The sequence below is a fragment of the Nicotiana sylvestris genome, chromosome 11, assembly GCF_000393655.2.
Source record: "Nicotiana sylvestris chromosome 11, ASM39365v2, whole genome shotgun sequence".
NCBI classification, from domain to species: Eukaryota; Viridiplantae; Streptophyta; class Magnoliopsida; order Solanales; family Solanaceae; genus Nicotiana; species Nicotiana sylvestris.
Genome location: NC_091067.1, coordinates 164,082,694 through 164,096,118, shown reverse-complemented (window position 1 = coordinate 164,096,118; position 13,425 = coordinate 164,082,694). Strand labels below are relative to the sequence as shown.

At 40.9% G+C, this 13,425-nt stretch overlaps 1 protein-coding gene across 25 annotated transcripts in view; it reads right to left on the bottom strand.

The window, feature by feature from the left end:
• Nucleotides 1-13,068, bottom strand: part of LOC104233996 (uncharacterized) — a 42,767-nt gene extending 29,699 nt beyond the window's left edge. For 5 of the 25 annotated variants that reach the window (XR_011403583.1, XR_011403577.1, XR_011403575.1 and 2 more), the window contains exons 1-13: nt 12,916-13,068; nt 12,666-12,830; nt 12,175-12,249; nt 12,066-12,094; nt 11,407-11,900; nt 11,230-11,299; nt 11,007-11,134; nt 10,839-10,895; nt 10,175-10,466; nt 9,996-10,081; nt 9,705-9,924; nt 9,466-9,602; nt 8,790-8,859 (exon numbers count right to left, since the gene is read on the bottom strand). Coding sequence is in view for 1 of the 25 variants with exons in the window: in XM_070162450.1 (XP_070018551.1) it covers nt 8,836-8,859; nt 9,466-9,602; nt 9,705-9,771; nt 9,858-9,924; nt 9,996-10,081; nt 10,175-10,186 (393 nt within the window). In the remaining 24 variants the exon portion in view is untranslated. Of the gene's footprint in view, nt 1-8,465; nt 8,860-9,465; nt 9,603-9,704; nt 9,925-9,995; nt 10,082-10,174; nt 10,467-10,838; nt 11,901-11,963; nt 12,095-12,174; nt 12,250-12,665; nt 12,831-12,915 lie in introns of those variants that run through there. The other 20 variants (XR_011403591.1, XR_011403593.1, XR_011403592.1 and 17 more) reach the window with 17 other exon arrangements.
• Nucleotides 13,069-13,425: the final 357 nt, after the last annotated feature.

Genomic DNA, 13,425 nt, shown 5'->3' with positions numbered 1-13,425 from the left:
AATAGTATCAGGACAGTAGGGCCATCGTTCTTTCAATTCCTGGATGACCCGCCCATAAGGTATCGTGAGTCTCTTTCAACAGTTCACGATGTATCCCAACGCTAAGTGGTACTACGATTCTCCCCCCTTTGAAATAGAGGAGATCGTCCTCGATCCAGTACCTTCTTACCGTCCCTTCCTTCACATGATTCATTGTTTTGATGTATAATGGATCATTAGCAGCACATGCCTTGATCTTATCAAGAAAATCAAATTCAAGTCGTGTAACAGAATAAACAGCAGCTAATACCTCCTTTCGGCTTAATGCATCAGCAACTTGCTTGTCTTTTCCCGGCTTATGTTCCCACATAAAATCATACTCTGCCAAGAATGTTTGCCAACGTGTCTGCTTCGGACTTAGCTTTTTCTGCATCTTGAAATATGTATTTGCCACATTATATGTTCTCACAACGAACTTTGTCCCCAACAAATACACCCGCCAAATCTGCAAGCAGTGGATCACAACAACCATTTCTTTCTCTTGCGCCGAATATCTTTGCTCTACTTCATTCAATTTCCTGCTTTCAAACGCCACTGGGTGGCCGTTTTGAACCAACACACCTCTAACAGCCTTGTCAGAAGCATCGGTATGAACTTCAAAGGGTAGTTCAAAATCCGGAAGTTTTAAAATAGGTTCTGAGGCAATAGCTTCTTTCAGCATCTCAAATGCGCTACTGCATTTCTCAGTCCAAACCCTTACAACATTTTTCTTTAACAAATCAGTTAAAGAAGCAGCTTTCTTTGAATACCCAGCAATGAACTTCTGATAATAATTGACTAACCCAAGGAAAGATCTCAATTCTTTCACCGATTTAGGTGTCTGCCATTCCACAATGACCTGCACCTTATTTGGGTCCATCCGCACTTGATTCTGGCTCACCAAGTGCCCAAGATATCTGATTTCTTGTTTGGCAAACTCACACTTTTCCATTTTCACATATAATTGGTACTCCCTTAGGCGAGACAATACCCTTCTTAAGTGTGAGCAATGTTCATCCAAGGTCCTACTATAGATAACAATGTCGTTTAATTAGACAACCACAAAGTCATCCAAGTACTCATATAGCACATCGTTCATTAGATTGCAGGGACATTCGTCAACCCAAACGACATAACAAAAAATTCATATGAGTCATACCTCATAACACATGTTGTTTTTTACTCATCACCTATCTGTACCTGCCAATAACCAGACCTCAAATCAAACTCTGTGAACCAGCACGCATTGCTTAATCTATCCATCAAGTCTTGCACCAACGGAACTGGGTATTTATTTTTCAGTCACTTTGTTCAACGCTCGATAGTCAACACACATCCAGAGCGTTCCGTCCTGCTTACTTTGAAATAACATAGGGGCACCAAATGGAGCTTTTGATGGTTGAATCAATCCCGCATCTAGCAACTCGTCAAGTTGTTTTCTCAATTCAGCCAACTCTTTTGGCGTCATCCGACAAGGAGATTGAGCAGGAGGTATTGAACCAGGCAATAACTCTATCTTGTTATCAATAGCCCTCCGTGGTGGTAGATGTTTAGGCAATTCTGGTGGCATCACATCAGCAAAATCGCTCAATATTGGAGCGATACAGTCCGGCACCTCAACCCTCTCATCAGGTTTCACTTCGACCATCGCAGCAAGGAAAGTCTCCTCAGGCCTTTTTCTACCAACGCGGCATACACTATTGAAACCTTTCGTTGTTCTTCTTTTTTCCCATAGGGATGAACATCTTTCACAAAGCCAGGAGCCATTTCATGCATAATCATCACTCCGTCCAGGTGAGGCATTGGAACAAAGCAATTTTTTCGCATAAAGTCAATTCCAAAGATCACCTCAAAGTCCTCCAGTGGAATCACCATTAAATCAAATTTCCCTTTCCAGTTTCCAACTGACATAGGGACATCGTAAGCCATACCCACAATGGCTTGGGCTTTAGCATTCACCGTCTTCATGTAAGAGGGACTCTATCACAGACAACTCGTACTTCTGCACCAATTTTGCCGAGATAAAGGTGTGAATAGCTCCAGTATCTACCATTACTATCACACTTAGATCCGCAATTTTCATTTCTATGTGCATAAGTAAAGAATGAGGGTTGTTTTCGTTGCTTGTAGTACTAAGCAACGCAATGACATTCAGCAATTTCAAAGGGTTCACCAAGCTAGCGACTTCTCTACCTTCTCCTTCCCGATTGTTTTCTGTCCCATGCAAAGCATTAACTCGTTCCAGATTTGGGCAATTTTTGGCAAGGTGAGCTCCGTCGCAGGTCCAGCAACCCTCGCCCTTTTTGTTGGCGTTGCCTTTGTTTCTAGCGAAACCACTAGTCACTGTCTTCCCCTTTTTCACGAATTCTTTTCGAGCTTCTTTCCTCCAATCCCCTTTCTTCTCTACCCTTTTCTTAGGTTTTGAAGTAGAAGGTTCTTTAGAAATACTTTCGGGTACTGCGGTAATCGACCAATGAGTCTGCTGCAGCAATCGCACTTAGGAGGTCCTACACGTTCTGCCTCCTAAGTTCATTTTGCGCCCATGCTTGCATTCCAGAAATAAAATTGTGCAATTTGTCCTCCTCCGGCATATTTTGAATATCCAGCATTAAGGAATTGAACTCCTTAATATAATCACGAACTGTTCTGGTTTCCCTAGCAAGCCAAGATGCATTGCTAGGTAAGAACTGGTCCTTCATTTCCTTCCGGAGTTTATCCCACGTATCAATTTTGGGCCTACCCGCACTTTGGTCGTCGGACATGCGAGTTCTCCACCATAGTTTTGCATCCCCCTTGATGTACATGCTTTTAATGGTCACTTTATCCGCGTTTGGGATCATGCCAGCAACAAAATATTGCTCGATAGAAAATTCTCCATTTCTTTTGCACTACGCGCTCCACCAAACGCCTTTGGTTCCGGGATCTTAACCTTGGAACGTTCTTCGAAGAGCTTTGGCTAATACTGCCCGAGGCAGTGAAGAACGTTCCAAGGTTAAGATCCCGGAACCAAAGGCGTTTGGTGGAGCGAGTAGTGCAAAAGAACTGGAGAATTTTCTATGGGATATAGAGCAATATTTTGTTGCTGGCAAGATCCCAAACGCGGATAAAGTGACCATTACAAGCATGTGCCTCACGGGGGATGCAAAACTATGGTGGAGAACTCGCATGTCCGACGACCAAAGTGTGGGTAGGCCCAAAATTGATACGTGGGATAAACTCCGGAAGGAAATGAAGGACCAGTTCTTACCTAGCAATGCATCTTGGCTTGCTAGGGATCGCTTGAAACGCCTACGTCAAACCGGAACAGTTAGTGATTATATTAAGAAGTTCACTTCCTTAATGCTGGATATTCAAAATATGTCAGAGGAGGACAAATTGCACAATTTCATTTCTGGAATGCAAGCATGGGCGCAGAATGAACTTAGGAGGCAGAACGTGAAGGACCTCCCAAGTGCGATTGCTGCAGCAGACTCATTGGTCGATTACCGCAGTACCCGAAGTATTTCTAAAGAACCTTCTACTTCAAAACCTAAGAAAAGGGTAGAGAAGAAAGGGGATTGGAGGAAAGAAGCTCGAAAAGAATTCGTGGAAAAGGGGAAGGCAGTGACTGGTGGTTTTGCTAGAAACAAAGGCAACGCCAACAAAAAGGACGAGGGTTGCTGGACTTGCGGCGGAGCTCACCTTGCCAAAAACTGCCCAAATCGGGAACGAGTTAATGCTTTGCTTGGGACAGAAAATAATCGGGAAGGAGAAGGCAGAGAAGTCGCTGCCTTGGTGAACCCTTTGAAATTACTGAATGTCATTGCGTTGCTTAGTACTACAAGCAACGAAAACAACCCTCATTCTTTACTTATGCACATAGAAATGAAAATTGCGGATCTAAGTGTGATAGCAATGGTAGATACTGGAGCTACTCACACCTTTATCTCGGCAAAATTGGTGCAGAAGTACGGGTTGTCTGTGATAAAGAGTCCATCTTACATGAAGACGGTGAATGCTAAAGTCCAAGCCATTGTGGGTATGGCTTACGGTGTCCCTATGTCAGTTAGAAACTGGAAAGGGAAAGTTGATTTAATGGTGATTCCACTGGAGGACTTTGAGATGATGCTTGGAATTGACTTTATGCGAAAAAATTGCTTTGTTCCAATGCCTCACCTGGACGGAGTGATGATTATGCATGAAATGGCTCCTGGCTTTGTGAAAGCTGTTCATCCCTATGGGAAAGAAGAAGAACAACGAAAGGTTTCAATAGTGTATGCCGCGATGGTAGAAAAAGGCCTGAGGAGAGGAGACTTTCCTTGCTGCGATGGTCGAAGTGAAACCTGATGAGAGGGTTGAGGTGCCGGACTGTATCGCTCCAATATTGAGCGATTTTGCTGATGTGATGCCACCAGAATTGCCTAAACATCTACCACCACGGAGGGCTATTGATCACAAGATAGAGTTACTGCCTGGTTCAATACCTCCAGCTCAATCTCCTTATCGGATGGCGCCAAAAAGAGTTGGCTGAATTGAGAAAACAACTTGACGAGTTGCTAGATGCGGGATTGATTCAACCATCAAAAACTCCATTTGGTGCCCCTATGTTATTTCAAAGGAAGCAGGACGGAACGCTCTGGATGTGTGTTGACTATCGAGCGTTGAACAAAGTGACTGTGAAAAATAAATACCCAGTTCCATTGGTGCAAGACTTGATGGATAGATTAAGCAATGCGTGCTGGTTCACAGAGTTTGATTTGAGGTCTGGTTATTGGCAGGTACAGATAGGTGATGAGTAAAAAACAACATGTGTTACGAGGTATGACTCATATGAATTCTTTGTTATGCCGTTTGGGTTGACGAATGTCCCTGCAATCTAATGAACGATGTGTTATATGAGTACTTGGATGACTTTGTGGTTGTCTATTTAAACGACATTGTTATCTATAGTAGGACCTTGGATGAACATTGCTCACACTTAAGAAGGGTATTGTCTCGCCTAAGGGAGTACCAATTATATGTGAAAATGGAAAAGTGCGAGTTTGCCAAACAAGAAATCAGATATCTTGGGCACTTGGTGAGCCAGAATCAAGTGCGGATGGACCCAAATAAGGTGCAGGTCATTGTGGAATGGCAGGCACCTAAATCGGTGAAAGAATTGAGATCTTTCCTTGGGTTAGTCAATTATTATCGGAAGTTCATTGCTGGGTATTCAAAGAAAGCTGCTTCTTTAACTGATTTGTTAAAGAAAAATGTTGTAAGGGTTTGGACTGAGAAATGCAGTAGCGCATTTGAGATGCTAAAAGAAGCTATTGCCTCAGAACCTATTTTAAAACTTCCGGATTTTGAACTACCCTTTGAAGTTCATACCGATGCTTCTGACAAGGCTGTTAGAGGTGTGTTGGTTCAAAACGGCCACCCAGTGGCGTTTGAAAGCAGGAAATTGAATGAAGTAGAGCAAAGATATTCGGCGCAAGAGAAAGAAATGGTTGTTGTGATCCACTGCTTGCAGATTTGGCGGGTGTATTTGTTGGGGACAAAGTTCGTTGTGAGAACATATAATGTGGCAAATACATATTTCAAGATGCAGAAAAAGCTAAGTCCGAAGCAGGCACGTTGGCAAACATTCTTGGCAGAGTATGATTTTATGTGGGAACATAAGCCGGGAAAAGACAAGCAAGTTGCTGATGCATTAAGCCGAAAGGAGGTATTAGCTGCTGTTTATTCTGTTACACGACTTGAATTTGATTTTCTTGATAAGATCAAGGCATGTGCTGCTAATGATCCATTATACATCAAAACAATGAATCATGTGAAGGAAGGGACGGTAAGAAGGTACTGGATCGAGGACGATCTCCTCTATTTCAAAGGAGGGAGAATCGTAGTACCACTTAGCGTTGGGATACATCGTGAACTGTTGAAAGAGACTCACGATACCTTATGGGCGGGTCATCCAAGAATTGAAAGAACGATGGCCCTACTGTCCTGATACTATTTTTGGCCCAAGATGGAACATGATGTGGAAGCCTACGTGAAGAGTTGTCTTGTGTGTCAGCTTGACAAAATTGAGCGAAAGAAGGAGGCACGTTTACTACAACCTCTGCCCATCCCAGAAGAACCATGGCAATCTGTTTCGATGGACTTTATCAGTGGATTTCCAAAGGTCAATGGATTTTCGTCAAACATGGTTTTGGTTGATAGATTTTCCAAGTATGCTGTTTTTATTGTTGCCCCGACAGAATGTCCTTCAAAAGTTGCGGCTGAATTATTCTTCAAAAATGTGGTTAAATACTTCGGAATGCCGAAGGATGTCATTAGTGACAGGGATGCATGGTTTACAGGTCGGTTTTAGACCTATCTGTTCAATTTGATGGGTACAAACTTGAAGTTCTCAACGGCAAACCATCCCCAAACTGATGGTCAAACAGAAAGAACTAACCATCTGTTGGAAGAATATTTGAGGCACTTTGTGACTGCGAGTCAATGCAACTGGACAGATTTGCTAGATTGTGCACAACTCTTCTATAATTTGCACAAGTCTTCAGCAACGGAGATGAGATTGTTTTGGGGAAACAGCCTACACAACCATTGGTGATTGCACAACAAAAGACTGGGTAAATGTCCAGCAGCTTACCGTTATGGTTGGGATAGACAAGCTATAATCAAAGAGGCGACAGATAGCTTGGCAAAAGCTCAGAGGAGGATGAAGAAGTATGCTGACAAACACAGACGTCCACTAGAGTTCAGGGTGGGTGAAAAGGTGTTGCTAAAACTTACTCCACGGATTTAGAAAAACATTGGCAGCCGGGTTAGGCATAGAGCCTTGGTTTCAAGGTATGAGGGTCCTTTTGAAGTTGGTGAAGTTGCTTACCGACTAATTCTGCCTGAGAGAATGAAAATACATCCGACTTGCCATGTGAGTTTTCTGAAACCTTATGTTGATGATCCCGAAGATCCGGACCGGCACAAAACAAAGAGAGCTCCTCCTGAGATGCGCACTCAGCTAGAGGAAAAGATAGAGAAAGTGCTTGACCACAGAGTTCTTGGGATGCATAAGAAAAATAGGCGGACAAAATTCTTGATACAGTGGAAAGGAAAGCCCGAGGCAGATGCGACTTGGGAAAAGGGTGCTTCATTGTTGCAATACGAACAGCAAATAGAGGACTACTTGAAATAAGCCTCGACGAGGACGTCGAGTTCAACTAGTGGGGGTGGTTTGTTAGCCCCTAAAGTTGAGTCATGACGGATGCCGGGAAGAAACAATGTAAAAGGCTTGTATAATGCCCCTTGGCATGGTTTGTGGAAGTTTTGACAAAGCAATGTATGGAGTTGGGGTGTGTCTAAGTTGTGCACGAATTTGGGCGGGTCAGCTAGACAAGTGTCTTCAGTGATGGCAAGACAACTTTGGTTGTGGGCGACGGCTATGGCAGAGGAAGATAAATACATGGCACTTGACTAAGGCTACGGAACAGTGGGACGGCATGGCTGTGACGAGAACGTTGTCATAAGCAAATGTGCGAGGCATGGTCCGAAGGCAAGGCTAGGCAGGCTAAAGGCAAAGTGTGGGCAGAGCTGTGAGACAAGTGTGCAAGACATGTGACAGTGGGGTAGTGCTGATGATGGCCATTTCGTGGAAGGTCCCATTGAGGGATGAGTGCTCCAGCAAACATGGCTGAGTGTTTGCCCATTTATAGAGCAAGCTGACCCAATTACCATAAGGCTTCCCAAAGGGGCAGAACTTAGTCTTGTGCCAAATTGTTAGCCAAAAACATCTAAGTATAATTCCTAAGGGTAGGAAATCATTTTGGGGCAGGGAACAAGGGTGTTCTTTGTTCTTGGCCATAGGGTTGGCTTTATTGTGTTCTTGTATTCACATATTAATACGAGTTGGGAAGAAATTCCTGTAAATTTCGTGTGTGCCTTTACTTTTATTGCTGCCTAAATTCTACTAAGTCCCAAACATCACTGAGTTAATTCTAAGTATTGGAAAGGCTGAGGTCAAGGCTGGGCTTGACTGTCGTTCAGTGGTGAAACTCGAACAGTATTCGAGTGACATAAATCACCCCTGTAACAACTGGTATCAGAGCGCAGCGGGATCGTGACAAAGATACGACGTTCAGCGGTTGAATTTCGTAAAAGATGGCTGGTGGCAACGCAGAACTGAGGGAAAAAGTTGCTACATTAGAGGCACTTGTTGGAACTACTGATGGTGATCAGTTTCTGACTGTGGTGACGCGTCTCGCCTATCTTGAGGCAGAGATGAGCAGGCTGAGCAAGGAGTGTTCAGATTTTTAGTTGTTACAGGGGTGATTTTCAATCCCAACCACTATAAGCACTATAATCATTATCAGCACTTATCCACTAGGAGGCATTATAATCATTATCAAAGGGGCAGCTAATGGTAACGTAATTTTCGTAATATATAACTGAAATTAGGAAATTTATGTGGAACATATGCATCATGCATGTTATTATAATAACACTCATACTTTTATCTATTGAAAATATTTTAAATCATATGTTGCTATTTTGTGATTATTTTTTTTCTAGTTTTACAATTGATGCACCAAAATGCTGGGAGTAATGTGAAACAATTGCTGAAAGCTAGTTGGCCAACAAATGTATTGACAAAAACCCAAAACAACTGAATATTTTAAATTAGTAAAGATAGGTTGTCATTAATAATCTTGTAACCTGCGTTGGCAATCAGTCGCCTTAACAAAAAGAAGACCTGAAAAGTAAAGTACAGGTGATGATGATAAAAACTAGAACAAACTAGTCCAGTACAGTACCTTTCGACCATTGAACAGAGCTGGTTGTGAACAACCATGTTACCTCTTATAGGAACCAAGCCGGAATAATCTAGCAAAAAAAAAATGGAATGAGAAATAAATGGAATTTCAACAAGTTATGAAGTACATTGGAGGAGCATCATTTCATCTTGGAAGAACAAAAGCGACATGTTTTACCAAAATTCAGATATGGTGAGCATATGCTATGAAAAGTACTGACAATGCATGTTATACATAAAAGTGCCTTATGTTTCCTTTTAGTAAATATATAGAAGTGTCTAAACTCTCCTTTTCGTAAGCTGACTAAATACCTTAAGCTACAGGATAATTAAACTAAATAAGTTGGAATGAAAACCAGCCAATAGAAGATTAAATAAGAATTATAGAAGTCTTGTAAATCACTATATAAGTGGTTGAAACCGAGCACCATGTGTCTAGATTCCTAGTTTATTGCAATCATTTATCAGGCTGGTATACTGACTTTCAGATTTTAAAATTGTAGGACAAAAAGCTGGTCATCGCAAGTGCAAACATGAAATGAAGTTAGTAGAGAAGTACAACAACAAAAATCTAAATGCATATATATATATATATGTGTGTGTGTGTGTGTGTGTGTGTGTGTGTGTATTTAAATGAGCTGAGCAATAAAACATTAGGGATTCCCAGAAAATCGCACCTGCGTGGAGTCAATACTTTCCCGATGAAACTGACATATCTGACCAAGTGCAAAAACAGCATCATGATATGCCTGTTCATTTTCAGGTGCAAGAGCATGTAGATGTGTTATCACAACATTGATCCTTGAAAGAGCCTCTGAATAACGTCATGAAATTTAGTAAATACAAAAATATATCACTCTTCATCCACTTCCGCATGATGAGAAGAATCTCAAAATCACATTCAACGATATCATACCTCCAATAAATGGTTTGAAAACAAAACCACCATATTCCGCACAAAGCCTAAGTCCATAAAGTGCATTCTGAACATTGCATCAATGGTGTTTGGATGAATCAACAGCAAATATCACATGACTGAAAACTATCAGAACCACCAAGATTCACAAACCACTCTAAGAACTGGATTTTCGTCGTTGCTTGAGTCCAAAAGAAAAGGAAGACATATATTATAATACCTGGTTTGAACAGAAAGTAACTATCAGAATTGTGACCTTACTTAAGAAAAAACTCATAAAGATAGACCTACTTTAGAGCTGATTCGTTGCATTCCTCCACAAGTTTATTAAAGATTTTTACACATGCACTTCTCTCTTGAGCTGTTTTATCCTTGCCCTTTCAAGCAGTGAAAAAAGAACAATGAGAAATATTGGTGGAAAACAACCTAGGGGATCGAAACGTCATTGGTTACCATAAGCTGAAACTCACTGTCATAGGCATTAGATATGAGGAAAGCTCATAAGGAAAGGCAAGAAAGTAGCCTTGAAGGTTTTGATCAGTGTCAACAATATGCAACCAACCCTATAAAATACTTTTTCTTCTAGCTCTCTTTCCTCCCTCAGCAATTCAGCTTCTTCAGCATCAAAGTCTTCTGATTTCTCTCTCTCTCTCTCTCTCTCTCTGTGAGTTTTCCTTTTCTACGTGAACTTTCTATAATGACGTGCTTTATCCCATTTGTGATTCTATGAACCTGATATTCATTGAGAAGTGTTCCACCGATCTGAAAGAAGACACAAAAAGGACCATAAGAAGTGAAAGCTGCTGTTCTAACTCATGTCAAGGAAACTTTTGTAAATATAGGATTTATGGTAAATTCTAGTCCACGTTTCAATTCTTAAGCATGCGCCCATGCACAGACTAAGAATGACCAAGTCCGCCGCTCCTATTTTACTTTTCCCTGAAGATCTTACTCTATGCAAGTTATTACTCTTGTCTCCAGGTCTTGCTATGTACAAGGTTGTCCTATTTTACACTTTCATTCTTACGAGCTTGGACAAGTGTGTTGCTTATCATAATGGACATAAAAACCTTGAAAAGAAACTGCATAGAGTAAATTCCTGCAAAGTAAAGAAACCATCATAACCTGACATACATTTAGGCAATTATTCAATTCCTGCAATATCTTTTCACATAGTTTTGTCTCAGGCTCCTGCATGCAATAGCAATTGAAGTGTCACTTTCTCCTCGTTCAGATAAATGGAGCTCAAACCTTTTCCCAACAGGAAAAAGAAACAGTAAATATTAATGTGTTGAAGGCAACCGAATACAATGCGTCCCCCAAAGCCAATATTATACAGCCAGGCAACTGCTTCAAGTACCACTTGTTTCCACCTCCAGCAATCCCTTTCTCTACTGCCAGTTTAGCAGAACGCAACAAGGATACCATTGCTTAACCACCACAAATTAAAACAATATCTCATTAGAAATTCGGTAAGTTAAAGAAAAAAAATTGGAAAGCATATGAAAGCATGAGATTTTTTTACCACAACTAGCACATTTCCTGACAGAAGAGTGGATATAGAATTTCAGAAGCGGAATTAAAATTGAAGCAGCCTGTTTCAGGGTTTAAGACATAAATATCACCTGTTAAGTTTGAATCCACTTAACAACACATGAAGAAAAGTAATTGTTCTAGTGATCGTTCATGCTATCATGCCAACCTGGGGAATCCATGGGTAAAAATCTTCCCCCAATTCATGAGCATATAATTCAAGGGCCGAGCACAACATTGATTTCCCTTCTAGGAGGTCACTTCCATAGATGCATATCATTTCACCCCCAAACATGACTTTGTGCATATTGCAAAATGTGAAACTTAAGGAAGATATCCCTGGTAGCCCGAATTATTTTGAGAATCACTCGTGTTGTTATCTGTTGGGAGATATGGAAGTCTAGGTGTGCTATTAAGTATGGATCCTCCACGCTATCCATTAAGCGTACGACTTATCAGATTTTGTTCATGAAATGGGTGGTATTCAAATATAAAGGGAATAATGAATGGCCTACAAGTTGGGAAGCTATATGCAGGCTGGTTATTGATCTTTCTCCCAGAACTGAATCATCACAGTTAATGGGAAAGGCCACCTCCGAACTGGATGAAAATAAACACTGACGGCAGTAGAAATATGGAGGAAATGACTGGTGCAGGAGGCATCTGTAGAGACCATAATGGCAAGATGATAAATGAAAAATCCAAACCTCAATGATAAAAACTTACCTATCATATAGTTTATCTGAGGATACAGTCTTATCGGGCTCAAGTTGAGCACATTCAACTGCATATGGCATGACTAGACTCATGTAAGGAAGAAATTCCTACCCAATGCACACACAAATCCCATACGATGCCTGCAGTAAATCAAGAAAAGATTGAGAGGCTAATCTAATAAAAAGTTCTGAGCCTGTAAAACCAAACGAGTAACACTTACCTTTAGACAGCGAAGAATATTTGTATACTCTGTCACATGTGATTCTTGTAATGAGTACTTAAGCACTTCCATAACCTTAAATATAACAGAACATATAGAAAGGAAGGTCCGCGTTTAGAAATGAATGAATGGATAAGATCACACCACCAAGAGAAGAAAAGAATGCCAATAGAGATGCAGAATGTTGGACCAAAAAGGAACTAGGAGGAGAAAATATATGAGGCATTAGTCATTGATCCCAACAGTTGAAGAAAGTGGTAATTCAAATAGGAGTAATCAATAATATGGTTTGTCTATGGAAAAGCCATTTAAGCACACTTTTCACTTAATCATGGTTAATTAACATATATTTTCACCTCAAATTATCAATAAACCATGATAAATCTTTGTGGCATGCTATAAATACCGGTACTGTAGATAAGTTTTTCCCATAGCACTAATACATTGCAGGCACATACAAAGAGAAGCATCGAGTATAGTTTGGAGACGACCTGCTTCAAGTCATCTCTGAATTTCTCTTTGCCTGCAGCAAGCGCAACGTTGCTTATGCACAGCAAGACTTTGCTTTGAAGCATCTGATTAGATTCATCATTTGCATTTACCAGGATCGTTTTTAAATATGGCATTACAAAATCATAGTACTTTTGGAAGTGCTCCTGTCGAAGTAATATATTAGTCATCATTAGCTACAACATAAGTAGAAACAGAATTGAGTCAAAAATAAATGCAAGTAGGTAATACCTTATAGAAATAAGCTACAGTACCCAATGCAAATAATGCTTCATGCAAAGTTCATTATTTTCAAATATAGAAAGAGGGTAATTTCGAAAATGTTCTCTCTAACTTTTCTATCTGACTTGGGAAATGTGCTGTTTTTATCTTTCTCCTTTTGATTCTCTCTCCGGCAGGGTTTCCCCCCGGAGTTACAGCCTTTGTCATGGGAGGAAAAATCCATTTTATCTCAGGTGATAAATCTTTTGAATTAATCGACATCAGTGAGGATTACGACAGATGGTTTGTTTTGATTGAGCGGGGGGCAAGATTCACTAGCAGAGTTAAGATCGATGAAGAGAACTTGCGCTGGGTTTGTGAAACATTACAGAAAGCCTCACGTGGTCAAGGCAACCTCTATCGGAGGTGGGGGAGGAAGATCCAGTCCTACCTGTTCAGAGTTTATCAGAACTACAATGTTTATGGCAGATATGTTAGAGTGGAAGCATGGTTGGGAGATAGAAGGTCTGCTATCATTAT